Raw genomic sequence first — 16710 nt, forward strand, 5'->3', positions numbered from 1 at the left:
GTTCCCAAGGATGAATCAGACTTGTGGAGGTCTACATTTTTTTGTCTGCGTTCTTGGCTAATTTTTCTTTTGATTTTCCCATGATGTCAAGCAAAGACGCACTGAGTTTAAAGGTAGGCCTTGAAATACATCCTCATGTACACCTCCAATTGACTAAAATTATGTCAATTAGCAATGTCAATCAGAAGCTTCTAAAGCCATGACATCATTTTATGGAATTTTCCAAGCTGTTTAAAGGCACAGTCAACTTAGTGTAAGTAAACTTCTGACCCACTGGAATTGTGATACAGTGAATTATAAGTTAAATAATCTGTCTGTAAACAATTGTTGAAAAATAACTTGTGTCATGAACACAGTAGATGTCCTAAACGACTTGCCAAAACTATAGTTTGTTAACAAGACATTTCTGGAGTGGTTGAAAAACTAATTTTAATGACTCAAGTGTATGTAAACTTTCGACTTTAACTGTAGGTAAGAGTTAGTAAAGTGACAATGCATAGATAACAACAGAGAGTAACACTGCCTGGTTCTATACCAGGCCCTTGATGGCAGGAAGCTTGGCCCCAGAAATGTACTCTGTAGTACCTTGCAGTCGGAGGTATAGCAGTTGCCATACCAGGCAGTGATGCTCTCAATGGTGCAGCTGTAGAAACTTTTGAGGATCTGAGGACCCATGCAAAATCTTTTCAGTCTCCTGAGGGGGAATATGTTTTGTTGTGCCCTCTTCACAACTGTCTTGGTGTGTTTGAACCATGTTAGTTTGTTGATGATGTGGACACCAAAGAACTTGAAACTCTGAAACCTGCTCCACTACAGCCCCTTCGATGAGAATGGGGGCATGCTCGGTCCTCCTTTTCCTGTAGTCCAATCATCTCCTTTGTCTTGATCACGTTGATGGAGAGGTTGTTGTCCTGGCGCCGCATGGCCAGGTCTCTGACCTCTCCTCCCTATTGGCTGTCTCGCGTTGTCAGTGATCAGGCCTACCACTGTTGAGTCATCTACAAACTTAATGATGGTGTTGGAGTCGTACCTGGCCATGCAGTCATGAGTGAACAGGGAGTACAGGAGGGGACTGAGCACGCACCCCTGAGGGGCCCCTGTGTTGAGGATGAGCATGGCGGATGTGTTGTTACGTACCCTTACCATCTGGGGGCGGCCCGTTAGGAAGTCCAGGATCCAGTTGCAGAGGGGTGTTTAGTCCCAGGCTCCTCAGCTAATTGATGAGCTTTGAGGGCACTATGGTGTTGAACACGAGCTGTCGTCAATTAAAAGCATTCTCACATAGGTGTTCCCTTTGTTCAGGTGGGAAAGGTCAGTGTTGTGTGGAATAGCGATTGCATCATCTGTGGATCTGTTTGGGCGGTATGCAAATTGGAGTGGGTCTAGGGTTTCTGGGATAATGGTGTTGATGTGAGCCATGCCTTTCAAAGCACTTCATGGCTAAAGACGTGAGTGCTACGGGTCAGTAGTAATTTAGGCAGGTTACCTTAGTTTTCTTGGGCAGAGGGACTATGGTGGTCTGCTTAAAACATGTTGGTATTACAGACTTGGACAGGGAGAGGTTGAAAATGTCAGTGAAACACTTGCCAGTTGGTCAGCGCATGCTCGGAGCACACGTCCTGGTACTCTGTCTGGCCCTGCGGACTTGTGAATGTTGACCTGTTTAAAGGTCTTACTCACAATGGCTGCGGTGAGCATGATCACACAGTTGTCCGGAACAGCTGGTGCTTTCATGCATGTTTCAGTGTTATTTGCCTCAAAGCGAGCATAGTAGTTTAGCTCATCTCGTAGGCTGTCACTGGGCAGCTCTCGTCTGTGGTTCCCTTTGTAGTCTGCAATGGTTTGCAAGCCCTGCCACATCCGACAAGCGTCAAAGCCAGTGTAGTACAATTCGATCTTAGTCCTGTATTGACACTTTGCCTGTTTGATGGTTCGTCGGAGGGCATAGCAGGATTTCTTATTAGCTTCCGGGTTAGATTCCTGCTCCTTGAAAGCGGTAGTTCTACCCTTTAGCTCAGTGCGGATGTTGTCTTTAATCCATGGCTTCTGGTTGGGGTATGTACGTACAGTCACTGTGGGGACGGTGTCATCAAAGCACTTATTGATGAAGCCAATGACTGATATGGTGTACTCCTCAATGCCATCGGAAGAATCCCGGAACATATTCCAGTCTGTGCTAGCAAAACAGTCCTGTAGCTTAGCTTCTGATTCATCTGACCATTTTTTTATTGACAGTGTCACTGGTGCTTCCTGCTTTAATTTTTGCTTGTAAGTAGGAATCAGGAGGATAGAATTATGGTCGGATTTGCCAAATGGAGGGCGAAGGAGAGCTTTGTACCCATCTCTGTGTGCCATTTTAAATGCACCCTACTGAGTTAGAGTAAGAAGGAATGATGCACAACAGAGTGCAGTAATATTAGCATCATTCTAGTGTGATATCAAACTGAGAAAAGAAATAACGATTCAGACGTTTTTTCAGAAGTCTAATGTGCTTTTGCATCTTGCAGAAAAAAATAGAGTTATTATTGATTCCTGGATGAAGCAGGTCTGTCACCTTTGCCTGCAATGCTCTGGTGCAACGTTCAATGAACTCCTGAGTCTCTCTCTTTCTCTCCCCCTCTCCCGTCGCTCTCTCGCTTACTCTCGCTCTCTCTGACGAGGATGCTATTGTGCCAGATGGAGGTAAAAGACCCTAACTGTTTAGCACTTGGAGTCTGACCTTCAATCTACAGATAACAGTTCTTCTCATACATCTTTTCACTCCTTAGTCAACTGTCTGTATATTTGCGGAAAGGGAAGGTTAAAGGCCCAGTGCAGTCAAAAATTTGAAATAGTAGAAAAAATATAGTAAAAACAGGTCAGTGTGAGGTTGGAATGATACTGTGAAAATAATGATAATGCCCTGTAAAGAGCTGTTTGAAAAGACCTGCCTGAAATGTCCACCTGTTTTGGTGGGATGGACCTTTGGCCAGCAGAAATTTGTTAATAAGAAAGAGAGTTCCTAACTTCTTTGCCAATAACATCTATGTCATGGTCGTCATATAGAGGAGATCAAGGCGCAGAGTGGTAAGCGTACATCTTCTTTAATGAAAGCGAGACCACTGAACCAACTATACAAAACAACAAACCGCAAAATACCAACAGAATATGGCTACCTAAATATGGTCCCCAATCAGAGACAACGATAAACAGCTGCCTCTGATTGAGAATCAATCTAGGCAACCATAGACATATAAACACCTAGATACACAAAAACCCCTAGACATACAAAAAACCCTAGACTATACAAAAACTAAACAAACCACCCTCGTCACACCCTGACCTAACCAAAATAATAAAGAAAACAAAGATAACTAAGGTCAGGGCGTGACAATCTAGATTTATTTGAAATTGTACCATTTTAATTTAAAACAATCACAGTAAGGTACTTAATTGTTAACCAGAAGTTATTTGATATTGATGTAAAAACTGATACATTGGACCTTTAAAATCTCTCTCTGTGTCCCCAACTTTCTCTCCCTCTCTCTCTCTCTTCCTCACAGCATGAAAATTGACTGCAGATATGCAGATTTTAAAGACAGGTAGGCAACATGGATTTTTCAGTTGAGTAAGGAATCTGGAACTAAAAGGTTGTTAAAAACGTCTTATGGCTGCAGGGGCAGTATTGAGTAGCTTGGATGAAAGGTGCCCAGAGGTGCCCAGAGTAAACGGCCTGCTCCTCAGTCGCAGTTGCTAATATATGCATATTATTATTAGTATTGGATAGAAAACACTCTGAAGTTTCTAAAACGGTTTGAATGATGTCTGTGAGTATAACAGAACTCATATGGCAGGCAAAAACCTGAGGAGAAATCCAAACAGGAAGTGAGAAATTGGAGGTTGGTCGATTTTCAGCCCAGACCCTATTGAATTCACAGTGGGATATGGATGAAGTTGCACTTCCTAGGGCTTCCACTAGATGTCAACCGTCTTTAGAAACTTGAATGAGGCTTCTACTGTGTTGTGGGGCTGAATGGGAGCTGAATGAGCCAGGTGTCTGGCAGAGAGCCAAGGGCTGGTCACGCGCAATTCACATGATAGCGACCTGCGTTCCTTGGCTTCTCTATACACAAAGGAATTCTCCGGTTGGAACTTTATTGAAGATTTATGATAACAACACCCTAAAGATTGATTCTATACTTAGTTTGACAAGTTTCTTCGATCTGTAATATGACTTTTTGAAGTTATCGTCCGATGTTCGGATGGACCTGCATGAGCATCTGGATTTGTGTACTAAACGCGCTAACGAAGTAGCTACTTGGACATAAATAATGGATATTATCGAACAAATCAAGCATTTATTGTGGAACTAGGATTCCTGGGAGTGCATTCTGATGAAGATCATCAAAGGTAAGGGAATATTTATAATGTGATTTCTGATTTCTGTTGACTCCAACATGGCGGATAATTGTATTTATTTTCTAAGCGCCGTCTCAGATTATTGCATGGTTTGCTTTTTCTGTAATGTTTTTTTAAAATCTGACACAGCAGTTGCATTAAGGAGAGCTATATCTATAATTCCATGTGTATAACTTGTATTTTCATCTACATTAATGATGAGTATTTCTGTTGAATTGATGTGGCTATGCAAAATCATTGGATGTTTTTGGAACTAGTGAACGTAACGTGCCAATGTAAACTAACATTTGTCAAGTGCAAACAAGTCCAACGGGTAAATGGGCTGTGGTTTACTGCTGCTCCCTAGTGATGTTGAATAATCAGGGAAAGAGGTGATTTTCAAATTTGACTAACTGTACAAGATTGAACAATAAGCTAGAAGATAATTTATATTATGCACAAATATTTATGATTGGTCAGAATGTGAGCCTACTTCAATATTCAATTATTCAACGCATCAGCAGCTGATTACTCCAGAAGTTGGATCACAGACATCCATGGACCAATCACAAAAGGCTGTTCCTGATTTTTCCGACACACCCTATTGCTGCTTGCACCGCGTCGGAGGAAATGACACATTATAGTCACAGAACGTCTTGACTTTTTGGTAGTAATGGGAAACCGAAGTTTCCTGAAGCCTTCATGGCTTTCACCAAACTGCGCGGAAAAACGATTCATTACTCAAAGCTTTTAACGCAAGTCACTGATGACTTATAAGTGTGAATTTTAAAAACTGAAGTTAGTTTGAATGTGGGCTTCCTGTCCAGTGGCGGAACTAGAGTTTTATACATGGGGTGGCCAAGGCTACTTCAGGGTGTCCATAGACCATGACAGACAATGTGTGTGTAACCCTAACCTGGCATCTAAGGAGCATGAATGAATCCTATGATTGCTGATTGGAGGTAGAAGTGATAATTCACTTAACCCAGAGTTCTTCAATGTGGCAGATAGTGTGGTCCAAAAGGGTCACTTCACAATTCTTTAACATACTATGAATAGTCTCTACCTTAGAACTGCAGCTCAATTTCGTTCTCTCTCTCAGTACTGTACTACACACACACACACACACTGTACTGTACTCACATACTGGAGAGACTTGGGTCACTCTGTTTTCATGAATATATAAATCTGGGTCTGTAAGTGTTGAACATCCTAAATATTTTCAGAAAATAAATCTCAAGCACCAAGGAAATAAGATAGCATTTGTGTGCTACAAAAATTGCATAGTTTATTTACAAAAAACTTCATTTACAACAACAAAAAACACACTGCAATTTGACAAACCAGGTATCAAAGCAGAAATGGACTTGAAAAATAAAAATACGTTTAGTGCCCATCGATATTACAAACGCATAATATCATATTTATGCTATATATATTATGTTAACTAATAGCAAAGAAAAGTTTTGGAATTGTCCTAATCAAGACCAAATTATATCTGTGTGACATGATACCCTTTGGATTTATGATTTTAGAATGTCAGTGTACTAGCTAGTACACAGTGCAGGTTTTAATCACGACCAGAGGGACCATCTAAGCACCAAATTATCCTAGGTAGATTTAAAACAGCATAATTCCGAGGTTCTGGTGAGAACTGGCAAAATGTTTCACAAACTCATCCATGTTGAGGGAGCGTGCCCTCCTTGACTCAACACTGAGAATTCCGAGGTGACAACCTGTCATCAACCATTGTTGTCCAAAGGTGGGTTTAAATCCGTTTTAAAGCTGAGAAGCCTCTCTCGCAAGAAGCACTGCTGACTGCTGTAGTCAAAGTAGCTAATTGAAGACCTCTTTATAAGGTTCTAGAAACACAACAAAGTCAAGGAGAGTAGACCGTCTGTCCCTTCCACTTCTATCCTATCAAGAAGTCGCTTGGTTTGATGAACCTCATGTTTGAGGTCCTCTAAATCTGACTCAAAGGTCTGAGCAAAGGCAAACAGAGGCTCCTCATTCAAGAATGTTGTCCTCTTTGGGTTAAGAGACTGGACCCCTTGCATTATCTCGCAATTCTTCTTTGAAAGACACCTCTGCAGCTCAGCTGTGAGACTGTCAAGCACCTGATAAAAGATCGCTCTTTGGAAGCTCTCACCATCACATTGGTCACAGTTTTTCTGTCCTACAGTGCTCATCATCAATGAGTCGTGAAATCTTAAGCTTGTTTTAGGCTGTCTTTTACACACTGTTTGCACACTTATTTTGCAGTGCTCTGCAATCTCTTCAACCTCTTTCCATAGTTCTCCATAGTAACCCTACCTTCTGTAGTCCTGTAATGTGTCTGTAAGGGCACCTACTAGATCCACAGCACCTACTAGATCCACAGCACCTACTAGATCCACAGCCCTTCCTGTAATGTGTCTGTAAGGGCACCTACTAGATCCACAGCCCTTGCTAGGTCAAGAGAGCTTGATTGGAGCATGTCAGAAAGACATTTGGCATCACCAAGCACTTTACAAAAGGTAACCAAAAGCCCTATGAAATGTAAATCTATCTGAGAAAGAAGGCCCCCTTGCGTCCACTGATCTACCACCACTATGTTCAAGTGTGATATCCTGTAGCACTCTCAGAACTGCTGGAAACCTGTCCCTCAGATTACGGCATGCCATGTATCTGCATGCCCACCTTAGATAAGTCAATTAATCAATCAATCAAATGTATTTATAAAGCCCTTTTTACGTCAGCCGATGTCACAAAGTGCTATACAGAAACTTAGCCTAAAACCCCAAACAGCAAGCAATGCAGATGTAGAAGCACGGTGGCTAGGAAAAACTCCCTAGAAAGGCAGAAAACTAGGAAGAAAGCTAGAGAGGAACCAGGCTCTGAGAGGTGGCCAGTCCTCTTCTGGCTGTGCCGGGTGGAGATTATAACAGTACATGGCCAAGATGTTCAAATGTTCATAGATGACCAGCAGGGTCAAATAATAATTATTACAGTGGTTGTAGAGGGTGCAACAGGTCAGCACCTCAGGAGTAAATGTTACTTGCTTTTCATAGCCGATCATTCAGTTAGAGACAACGGGTGCGGTAGAGAGAGTGCCGAAAACAGCAGGTCCGGGATAAGGCAGCACGTCCGGTGAACAGGTCAGGGTTCCATAGCCACAGGCAGAATAGTCTCTGTAGTTCCCTGGGCTGCTGCTGTGGATACAGCTCTTTCTGAACTGCCAGCTACTTGAGATGAACAACAGTTAACAAATTTATAAAGCTTCTGCAGGAGAGCAAAAAAGTTAACTTCCTCAGGCACTGATTTTACAGCATCGACAAGAACCAAATTCCAACAATGTGCATTACAGTGCACATAAAATGCAAATCTTACACTGTTTTTAATCCGTGCAGACACACCAGAATGCTTTCCGCTCATGACGAATGCACTGTCATAGCCTTGCCCCACACGATTATTTCTGTAGTCCAGACCATGTTTTTCGAGGCAATCAATTATCATTTTTTGTGAGACCTGCTGCATCTAAGCTTTCAGCTGACTGAAAGTGTAACAAGCTTTCGTGGATGGGCCCCATTGTAATAGTACCTCACAACTAAAGACATGTGTTATTTTTTCTTTAAATCTTTGGTTTCATTACAATTACACTAAAAACTTAACTTTCTTTTACTTCTCTCATTATTTCACTTTGTACCATCTCAGCTAAGCCCTCAAGAACTTCATTTTTGGATTTGGTGGCTTGTGTACTTACCATTGCCACATGCATTCATCCTTTTCTCTATGAGAGGGTCAAGCTTTGCTATTTCTTCTAAGATTGTCAAAATATTACCCTTGTGAGAGTCACCCGACTCTCGATGACCTCTGCGCTATATTTTGAGTGTCAGTTCATAGGAGCACATGTGCGATTGTTTTAATGTAAGTGCAGTTTTCCTCCACTCTCATTTACGACATCTAACATTGATGAGTTGCTGTCAATAGCCCTTTTATGCTGATTCCAAGCATACATAGCGTTGATATGATGCTCTGCCTTTGAATGGAGGTTCAAACCAGAATCTTTAAACGGGGGCCTTTTTCCAGTTACAAAACCCTGACTGTGATGTGAAGGCAGATTAAGGTGTATTGGGCAGAGAAAAATGCCTACAGGCGAAACAATAAGTAGAATCTTGACTTACAGAATATTCAAGCCATGAATTGTCCTTATACCAGGAACTGTTGAAAGCTCTTTTCCTAGTACTATGCTGAGTTCTGGGAAATGTTTTCAAACACAGCTGTACAGGACCATCTTTTTTGGATCTTGAAATGTCTGAAATTACACGTAAAATAATGTGTCATATCTCTATGAAAATGTATAATTAAGTTGCTAACTAAAATGTGTAGTTTAAAGTATTGGCCTGGCCTCCCATTGTGTCCTTTTGGAACAGAAGTCTGATATCTCTCCCTTTCTTTTCATGTTTTATTGACCCTATGCAAAAATAAGACCGTCTATGGTTACATCTAAACATCCAATTACCCACATTTTAGTCCAATCTCAATCTTAATTACAAATCCCTATTATCATAACTGTACCTTAAAATCAACTACCAGTCTAAGTTACTAGTTAGATCGGGGTTAGCCCTACTCTGCAGTAAGTCATTTAGCTAGCTATCATTTCTGGATGTGTATGCAACAAAAGTTCAACATTCACCTCCTGTTACCATTTCTGTCAAGCCGTCTGTCTATACATACAGTGTCTCTGCAAGGCAAATGCAGCGTTCCATTGGAAATGAAAGCACTTCTGGTGTATCGAAACGCAATGACACAGTAGGTGTACTCGAAGCGTTACAACGCCTGGATAGGTATTTTACCTATCACCGAACAACATACATTATAGCCAAAGTTCAACATTCACCTCCTGTTACCATTTCTGTCAAGCCGTCTGTCTATACATACAGTGTCTCTGCAAGGCAAATGCAGCGTTCCATTGGAAATGAAAGCACTTCTGGTGTATCGAAACGCAATGACACAGTAGGTGTACTCGAAGCGTTACAACGCCTGGATAGGTATTTTACCTATCACCGAACAACATACATTATAGCCAACTGGCTAACACGATAACGTGTTAGCCTGTATCAACCAATGGTTGCTATGTTTGAGCGCGACCTCGGCAAATCTGGAACATCACAGATAACACCGACTGTGTTTTGGAAAAAACACTACGCAGCATCATCTGGATATGCATGCAACAAAAGTTCAACATTCACCTCCTGTTACCATTTCTGTCAAGACGTCTATGCATACAGTGTCTCTGCAAGGCAAACGCAGCGTTTCATTGGAAATTAATGTAATTCTCGTGTACCAAAATGCAGAAATACTGTTGGTGTGATCGAAGTATAATGGTAGCTTTCCCCTGCTCAGAAGTTGCATGCATCCATTCAATGGTTGCGTGGCATGTCATCAACGGTGTCATCGACTGACAGATTTCTATAACATATGATGTGTTTGCTGATACGTGAAATACCTATCCAGGCTTTGTACGTTCTGTTATGCATCAGCTGGGCAGAGGAACGTGCTGAACATGCATGCAAATAGTTTGACTAATCAGATGCAAAGCCCAATTAGGGCCAAATCTAGCCCAGGTTTACAGCCTGCAAGGTTGTTCAAAGCTACCCCAGTTTCACCAATTGTAGTATAGCAGAGGCACATTGCACTCCAATTTACAGGTTCACATTAGTTGTTGGCATGGGACTCATAATGGCAAACACACTCTGGTTATTTCCAAAGCAGTTAGTTCTGTTTTTACTAGTGGAGAACTTAATCACTCCTACTTTTTCACTTACGTACAGCACTGGCACATGGCAACAACTTCCAAGCCGACTGCCACAGTTTGGGGATTGTCTGCCTTTTAAACAGCTTCAACTTCCCCAACAAACAGTTTCCAGACCAGTTCGAGTGGAAACGGTCGACGTGAAGTGCCATTCAGACTACATGGAGATAGTTGTGAATGCTGATCTGTTTAAACTTGGTATTCTTATTGACGTGGATGACCTGCGACTTGGAGTTGAACAGGACCAAGAGACCTGCAGGGCTACAGCATCAGCAGCCGGAGATGAATACAGAATATTTGCAGCGCTATCAGACTGTGGAACCAAGCGTTTGGTAATTATGGTGAATGTTTCAGTAGCGTACTTCTTAAAACAACCTTCTGTTTAATTTCTACTTTGTGAATCCACAGATGAACAAAGACACCTCAGATATACACCCAGAGCCACACCAGATGGGGTTATTCGAATGGCTGGTGCTGTAATCCCAATTGCTTGTCATTATGAAATGTGAGTTTAGGTTATACTGTTAAATGAAAATGACTACTGTGTCCCTATTGGTTTGCTTGCCAGACTCTGTACTTTCTGTTTCAGGAAGTACAGTTCAGACAGTGCCCCTATCCAGCCGACCTGGATCCCCTTCAGCGCCACGGTGTCTGCTGAAGACAACCTGCAGTTCTCCTTGACGCTTATGACAAGTGGGTATATAAATTCTGGGCTGCGTTGAGCAGGGCACAACCTTGTTGGAAGTTCAGATGATTAGGAGACCATTGTGCTCTCCCAGAAGCTTGGATGGTGGAGCACAAATGATCCTTGGACATGCTAAATACAGAATCTCATCAGACATCACTTTAATTATTGACGTTTCTATCTGCAACGTTAAACAATTAGCCTACTAACTATGGACCTGTTTACAAACTCCTCAATGGACCTTTTAACCCATTCATAGATGCTAACTATTAGTGCCTATTGACTATAATATTCTGTCCAGGGTAGTTTTAAGTGCTATTTTATAGGATTAGGTTTCCCACACTGACATTTTCATCTAACTGTGCTTATTAATGTAAACCGTATAGCAATTAGCCCAGGTACACCTCTGGCTATCTGTATCTCTGAACACCTGTTAACGGAGAACACATTTGTGGAGTCAGTTGTCACTGAAATGCTGTCAGCTGCAACTGTTAAAAGGTCTTCAGTAATATATTTTTTTCCATTGTGAAATGAGTAGGGTTTTACATTTCTAGACCAGTGACTTGATTCACATCTAGATGGAGTTTATGGCTGCCAGAGCCTCTTTAGAAGGAACTGACATGTAATGGCCTTGGACTATAAGGAATAATGTAAAGTTCCTTTAGTCAATTGGGATAACCTTCTGTCATTTCTGCCCAGGTGACTGGCTCTATGAGCGGGGTTCTGGAGTCTACTTCCTGGGTGATCCCATAAACATTGAGGCGTCTGTCAGGGTAGCTCACCACTCCAGGGTCTTTGTTAGCAGCTGCGTGGCCACACTGGACCCTCGTGGCTACCGCATCAAACCTCAAGCCACTGGCGACCATTGGAGGAGTGGGATGAAGTCCAAGAAAGGTGCAGTATCTTAATTCCTCTTTCCTTCTCAAAATGCACTGCAGAAGTGTCCAAGGGGAGGTATTTTGTACCTTCAATATGGGTGAAGGAGATGGGATTTTACAAAAGACTAAGTAAAATAATTGTCTGTACTGCAAATGTGTTAGTGAGAAGGGAACCTTGCCAGTGATAATGAAAATGTGTTATTTTAGTATGGAACCAGGATGTTACTCTGGGCCCCATAATGGTTACAACCAAACAGAGGACACCTTTATCTCCAATGACGAGGGAAGGTATCGCTATATATGGCTTCCATTCTCCAACTGAGGACAGGAGGCCTGTATCACCTGGCAGTCGTTGGAAGAAGGGAATGGACTTCAAAAGGGGTAATTTGACTGTCTGAAATTGCATGCCCTTAATCCTTGTAGTGCATCTAGGCAACAGCATTGACTAGGGTCTGGTTTCAATGACTTTCTTTAAGGGGGGATACTCTCCCAACAAATCATGAGGCAGACATGCCAGAACATTATGCTTTGCAACACAACTTTGCAGGTAATGCCTTTGCAGTTTTTAGTCAAGGCATTTGACACAAACTACCCACTCAAAATGCAGTCATTCAAAAATAACCTCTGCTCAGTCTTGCTAGCTTCTATTTTAGTTAGTTCCTCTGCCTCCCAACAGGATTTCTTGACCATGAGGCGCTGGTCAAAGGTAGTGCACTACAGGGAATAAGGTGCCATTTCAGACACTTGTCTTTTCATATCCATACACTCTAGCAATTCTGCCAACACTGGCAGTTAAATATTTTGCCCAAACCCAAAATGTGGGTGGGCCCCAAGGGTCAGGCCCAACAAGCATGGGTTCGTTAGCTCTGAAATATATACTGGGTTCATCAGGCAGGAACTAATGGCCCAAAGAGGTAATGTTTGTTTACATGTTATAATTGCATGTAGGTTCTGTGCTAAATGGTCTGTTCTCAGAGTTGACTCCTACACCTGAGCCCATTGGAGACCTTGGAGAGGACAAGGATCTCTATACATTTGGAACTCATTGAAAGGGTATGTCTGGGATCATGGTACGCTGCATTATGGCAAGCAGGTCAGCTTTTATTGGGATGACTTGGCTCTGCAGTGATCACTCACTGGCACAGCCACAGTCAATCTAACCTTAACCATGCCTAACCTTAAATTATGATCTAGAAGTGCATTTGTTACAAACTTCATTTTGACTTTACAGCTGGCACACCTAGCTGGAATTGTTCAATTCTGTCTCCAGGACAAGACTCATCCCAATAAATCTTGACCAGCACACTGCAATTGCCAGTATCACTTGTACATATCAGCCTTTGTCAGATGTGGTTTCATATAGTTATGGCCCTTTCCTATCCACTAACTCTGTTCTGTTGATAGAATGCTGTGGTGGCCCATTTTTGTCCCACTCCAAGCGGCACACTCACTCCTGATGACCCTACAACCAAGTGACCTCGGCACCACAACTGCTCCTGGTGAGGTGAACAATGCTGAAAAGGAGCACTCAAACAGTGAAGGGACTACCACTGTACCACAACACTAAGGAGACATGCTCTCATCAGAACTCTCAAAACAATGAACATGATATGACTTAACCTTGAAGTATAAATTATTTGGAGATACCTTGACAATAAATTTGTGTTTACTCCAGCATGTAGTACATAATTGTAAACTGAAACATTACTTTTAAGGGACTGTCCACTTAAGTGTTTCAGATCATGATCAAATCAAATTTATTTATATAGCCCTTCGTACATTTGCTGATATCTCAAAGTGCTGTACAGAAACCCAGCCTAAAACCTAAACCGCAAGCAATGCAGGTGTAGAAGCACGGTGGCTAGGAAAAACTCCCTAGCCTGGTTCCTCTCTAGGTTTCGGCCTTTCTATGTGGGGTGGCCAGTCCTCTTCTGGCTGTGCCGGGTGGAGATTATAACAGAACATGGCCAAGATGTTCAAATGGTCATAAATGACCAGCATAAATTCACACAGGACACCGACTAGGACAGGAGAAGTACTCCAGATATAACAAACTGACCCTAGCCCCCCCCCCCCCCCCCCCCCCCCCCCCGACACGAACTACTGCAGCATAAATACTGGATGCTGAGACAGGAGACACTGTGGCCCCATCCGATGACACCCCCGGACAGGGCCAAACAGGTAGGATATAACCCCACCCACTTTGCCAAAGCACAGCCCCACACCACTAGAGGGATATCTTCAACCACCAACTTACCATCCTGAGACAAGGCTGAGTATAGCCCACAAAGATCTCCGCCACATCAGTGACTCAACCCACTCAGGTGACGCACCCCTCCCAGGGAAGGTATGAGAGAGCCCCAGTAAGCCAGTGACTCAGCCCCTGTAATAGGGTTAGAGGCAGAGAATCCCAGTGGAAAGAGGGCAACCGGCCAGGCAGAGAGAGCAAGGACGGTTCGTTGCTCCAGAGCCTTTCTGTTCACCTTCCCACTCCTGGGCCAGACTACACATATGACCCACTGAAGAGATGAGTCTTCAGTAAAGACTTAAAGGTTGAGACAGAGTGTGCGTCTCTGACATGGGCAGGCAGACCGTTCCATAAAAATGAAGCTCTATAGGAGAAAGCCCTGCCTCCAGTTGTTTGCTTAGAAATTCTAGGGACAATTAGGAGGCCTGCGTCTTGTGACCGTAGCGTACGTGTAGGTATGTACAGCAGGACCAAATCAGAGAGATAGGTAGGAGCAAGCCCATGTAATGCTTTGTAGGTTAGCAGTAAAACCTTGAAATCAGCCCTTGCTTTGACAGGAAGCCAGTGTAGGGAGGCTAGCACTGGAGTAATATGATCAAATTTTTTGGTTCTAGTCAGGATTCTAGCAGCCGTATTTAGCACTAACTGAAGTTCATTTAGTGCTTTATCCGGGTAGCCGGAAAGTAGAGCATTGCAGTAGTCTAACCTAGAAGTGACAAAAGCATGGATAAATTTTTCTGCATCATTTTTGGACAGAACGTTTCAGATTTTTGCAATGTTACGTAGATGGAAAAAAGCTGTCCTTGAAATGGTCTTGATATGTTCTTCAAAAGAGAGATCAGGGTCCAGAGTAACGCCGAGGTCCTTCACAGTTTTATTTGAGACGACTGTACAACCATTAAGATTAATTGTCAGATTCAACAGAAGGTCTCTTTGTTTCTTGGGACCTAGAACAAGCATCTCTGTTTTGTCTGAATTTAAAAGTAGAAAGTTTGCAGCCATCCACTTCCTTATGTCTGAAACACATGCTTCTAGCAAGGGCAATTTTGGGGCTTCACCATGTTTCATTGAAATGTACAGCTGTGTGTCATCCGCATAGCAGTGAAAGTTAACATTATGTTTTCGAATGACATCCCCAAGAGGTAAAATATATAGTGAAAACAATAGTGGTCCTAAAACGGAACCTTGAGGAACACTGAAATTTACAGTTGATTTGTCAGAGGACAAACCATTCACAGAGACTAACTGATATCTTTCCGACAGATAACATCTAAACCAGGCCAGAACTTGTCCGTGTAGACCAATTTGGGTTTCCAATCTCTCCAAAAGAATGTGGTGATCGATGGTATCAAAAGCAGCACTAAGGTCTAAAGTGGGGGTTAAAGTGCAGATGGTATTCAGACCACAAATTACATTCCAGCCTTATCTAAAATGATCCCCCCCCTCAATCTACACAATAACCCATGACCAAGCAAATGTAATCACATGAACATAACTTCAGACCCTTTACTTAGTACTTTGTTGCACCTTGGGTAGCAATTACAGCTTAAGTTGTCTTGGGGAAATGCTACAACTAAAACACCTAAAATCAGCAAAAAGAGAACAGCCTTTTTTCAGGACCCTGGAAGAGTGGGGTAACATCTCTGAGCAAATCTGCTGCACTGCAGTACTTTATGAAGCTGGTGGCCACACCATATACTGACTTCTGATTTTTGACCCCCCCCCCCCCTGTACAGGGACACATTCCATTTCTGTTAGTCACATGTGACGAACTTGTTCAGTTTGTCAGAATTTATATTAATACAAATATTTACATGTTTAAGTTCGGGATAACCCTGCTTAAAATAAACAGTTGACAGGATGCTTTTCTTTGAGTGTATATTTGGAGATGCCACTTCGCTGCAGATCCTCAAGCTCTCAGGTGGGATGGGCAGTGTCACTGCAAAGCTGTTCAGTATCTCCAGAGATGTTTACTTGAGCTCTGGCTGGACCACTCAATGACAGACTTGTCATTCCTGCGTTGGCTGTGTACGGTCATTGTCCTGTTGAAAGGCAGATCTTTGCCCCAGTCTGAAGGTTTTAGTCAAGGATCTCTACTTTGCTCTGTTCATCTTTGCCTTGATCCTGGCTAGTCTCGCTACCGCTGAAAAACATCCCCACAGCATGATGCTACCAACATGCTTCACTGTAGGGATGGTGCCAGGTTTCCTCGAGTTGACGCTTAGCATTCAGGCCAACAAGTTCAATATTATTCATGGTCATCTTATTCATGGTCAGTCCTTTAGGTGCCTCTTAGCGGGCTGTTGTGGCTTCTGTCTGGCCACTAACATAAAGGCCTGATTGGAGTTCTGCAGAGATGGTTGTCCTTCAGGAAGTTTCTCCCATCTTCAGAGGAGCTCTGCCAGAGTGACCATTGGGTTGGTCATCTCCCTGACCAAGGCCCTTCTCCCCCTATTGCTCAGTTTTGCTGGGTGGCCAGCTCTAGGAAGTCGTGGTGGTTCCAAAATTCTTCCATTTAAGAATGACAGAGGCCACTGTTCTTGGGGACCTTCAATGCAAAGGGTTTGCATACTTAAGTAAATAAGGCTGTAACGTAACAACATGTGGAGGAAGGGGTCTGAATTCTTTCCAAATGTACAAGTACACAATTATTTTGATGAAGCTGACAAGGTGGTAGGCCAGATCTTCAAATGTATCATTTAAATATTTCAGCAATGTAGAAGGGCAA

At 42.7% G+C, this 16710-nt stretch overlaps 1 protein-coding gene across 1 annotated transcript; it reads left to right on the forward strand.

Annotated features, from left to right (window-relative positions):
- Positions 1-9980: 9980 nt before the first annotated feature.
- Positions 9981-13408, forward strand: LOC109908692 (uncharacterized). Its single transcript, XM_020507345.2, has 7 exons — positions 9981-10503; positions 10580-10676; positions 10761-10864; positions 11556-11750; positions 11942-12115; positions 12710-12787; positions 13139-13408. Exons 2-6 carry the CDS (start codon positions 10636-10638, stop codon positions 12781-12783), a joined length of 588 nt encoding a protein of 195 aa, XP_020362934.1. The 5' UTR covers positions 9981-10503; positions 10580-10635; the 3' UTR covers positions 12784-12787; positions 13139-13408.
- Positions 13409-16710: the final 3302 nt, after the last annotated feature.

The sequence above is a fragment of the Oncorhynchus kisutch genome, linkage group LG17 (genome assembly GCF_002021735.2).
Source record: "Oncorhynchus kisutch isolate 150728-3 linkage group LG17, Okis_V2, whole genome shotgun sequence".
In the NCBI taxonomy this organism is placed as follows: Eukaryota; Metazoa; Chordata; class Actinopteri; order Salmoniformes; family Salmonidae; genus Oncorhynchus; species Oncorhynchus kisutch.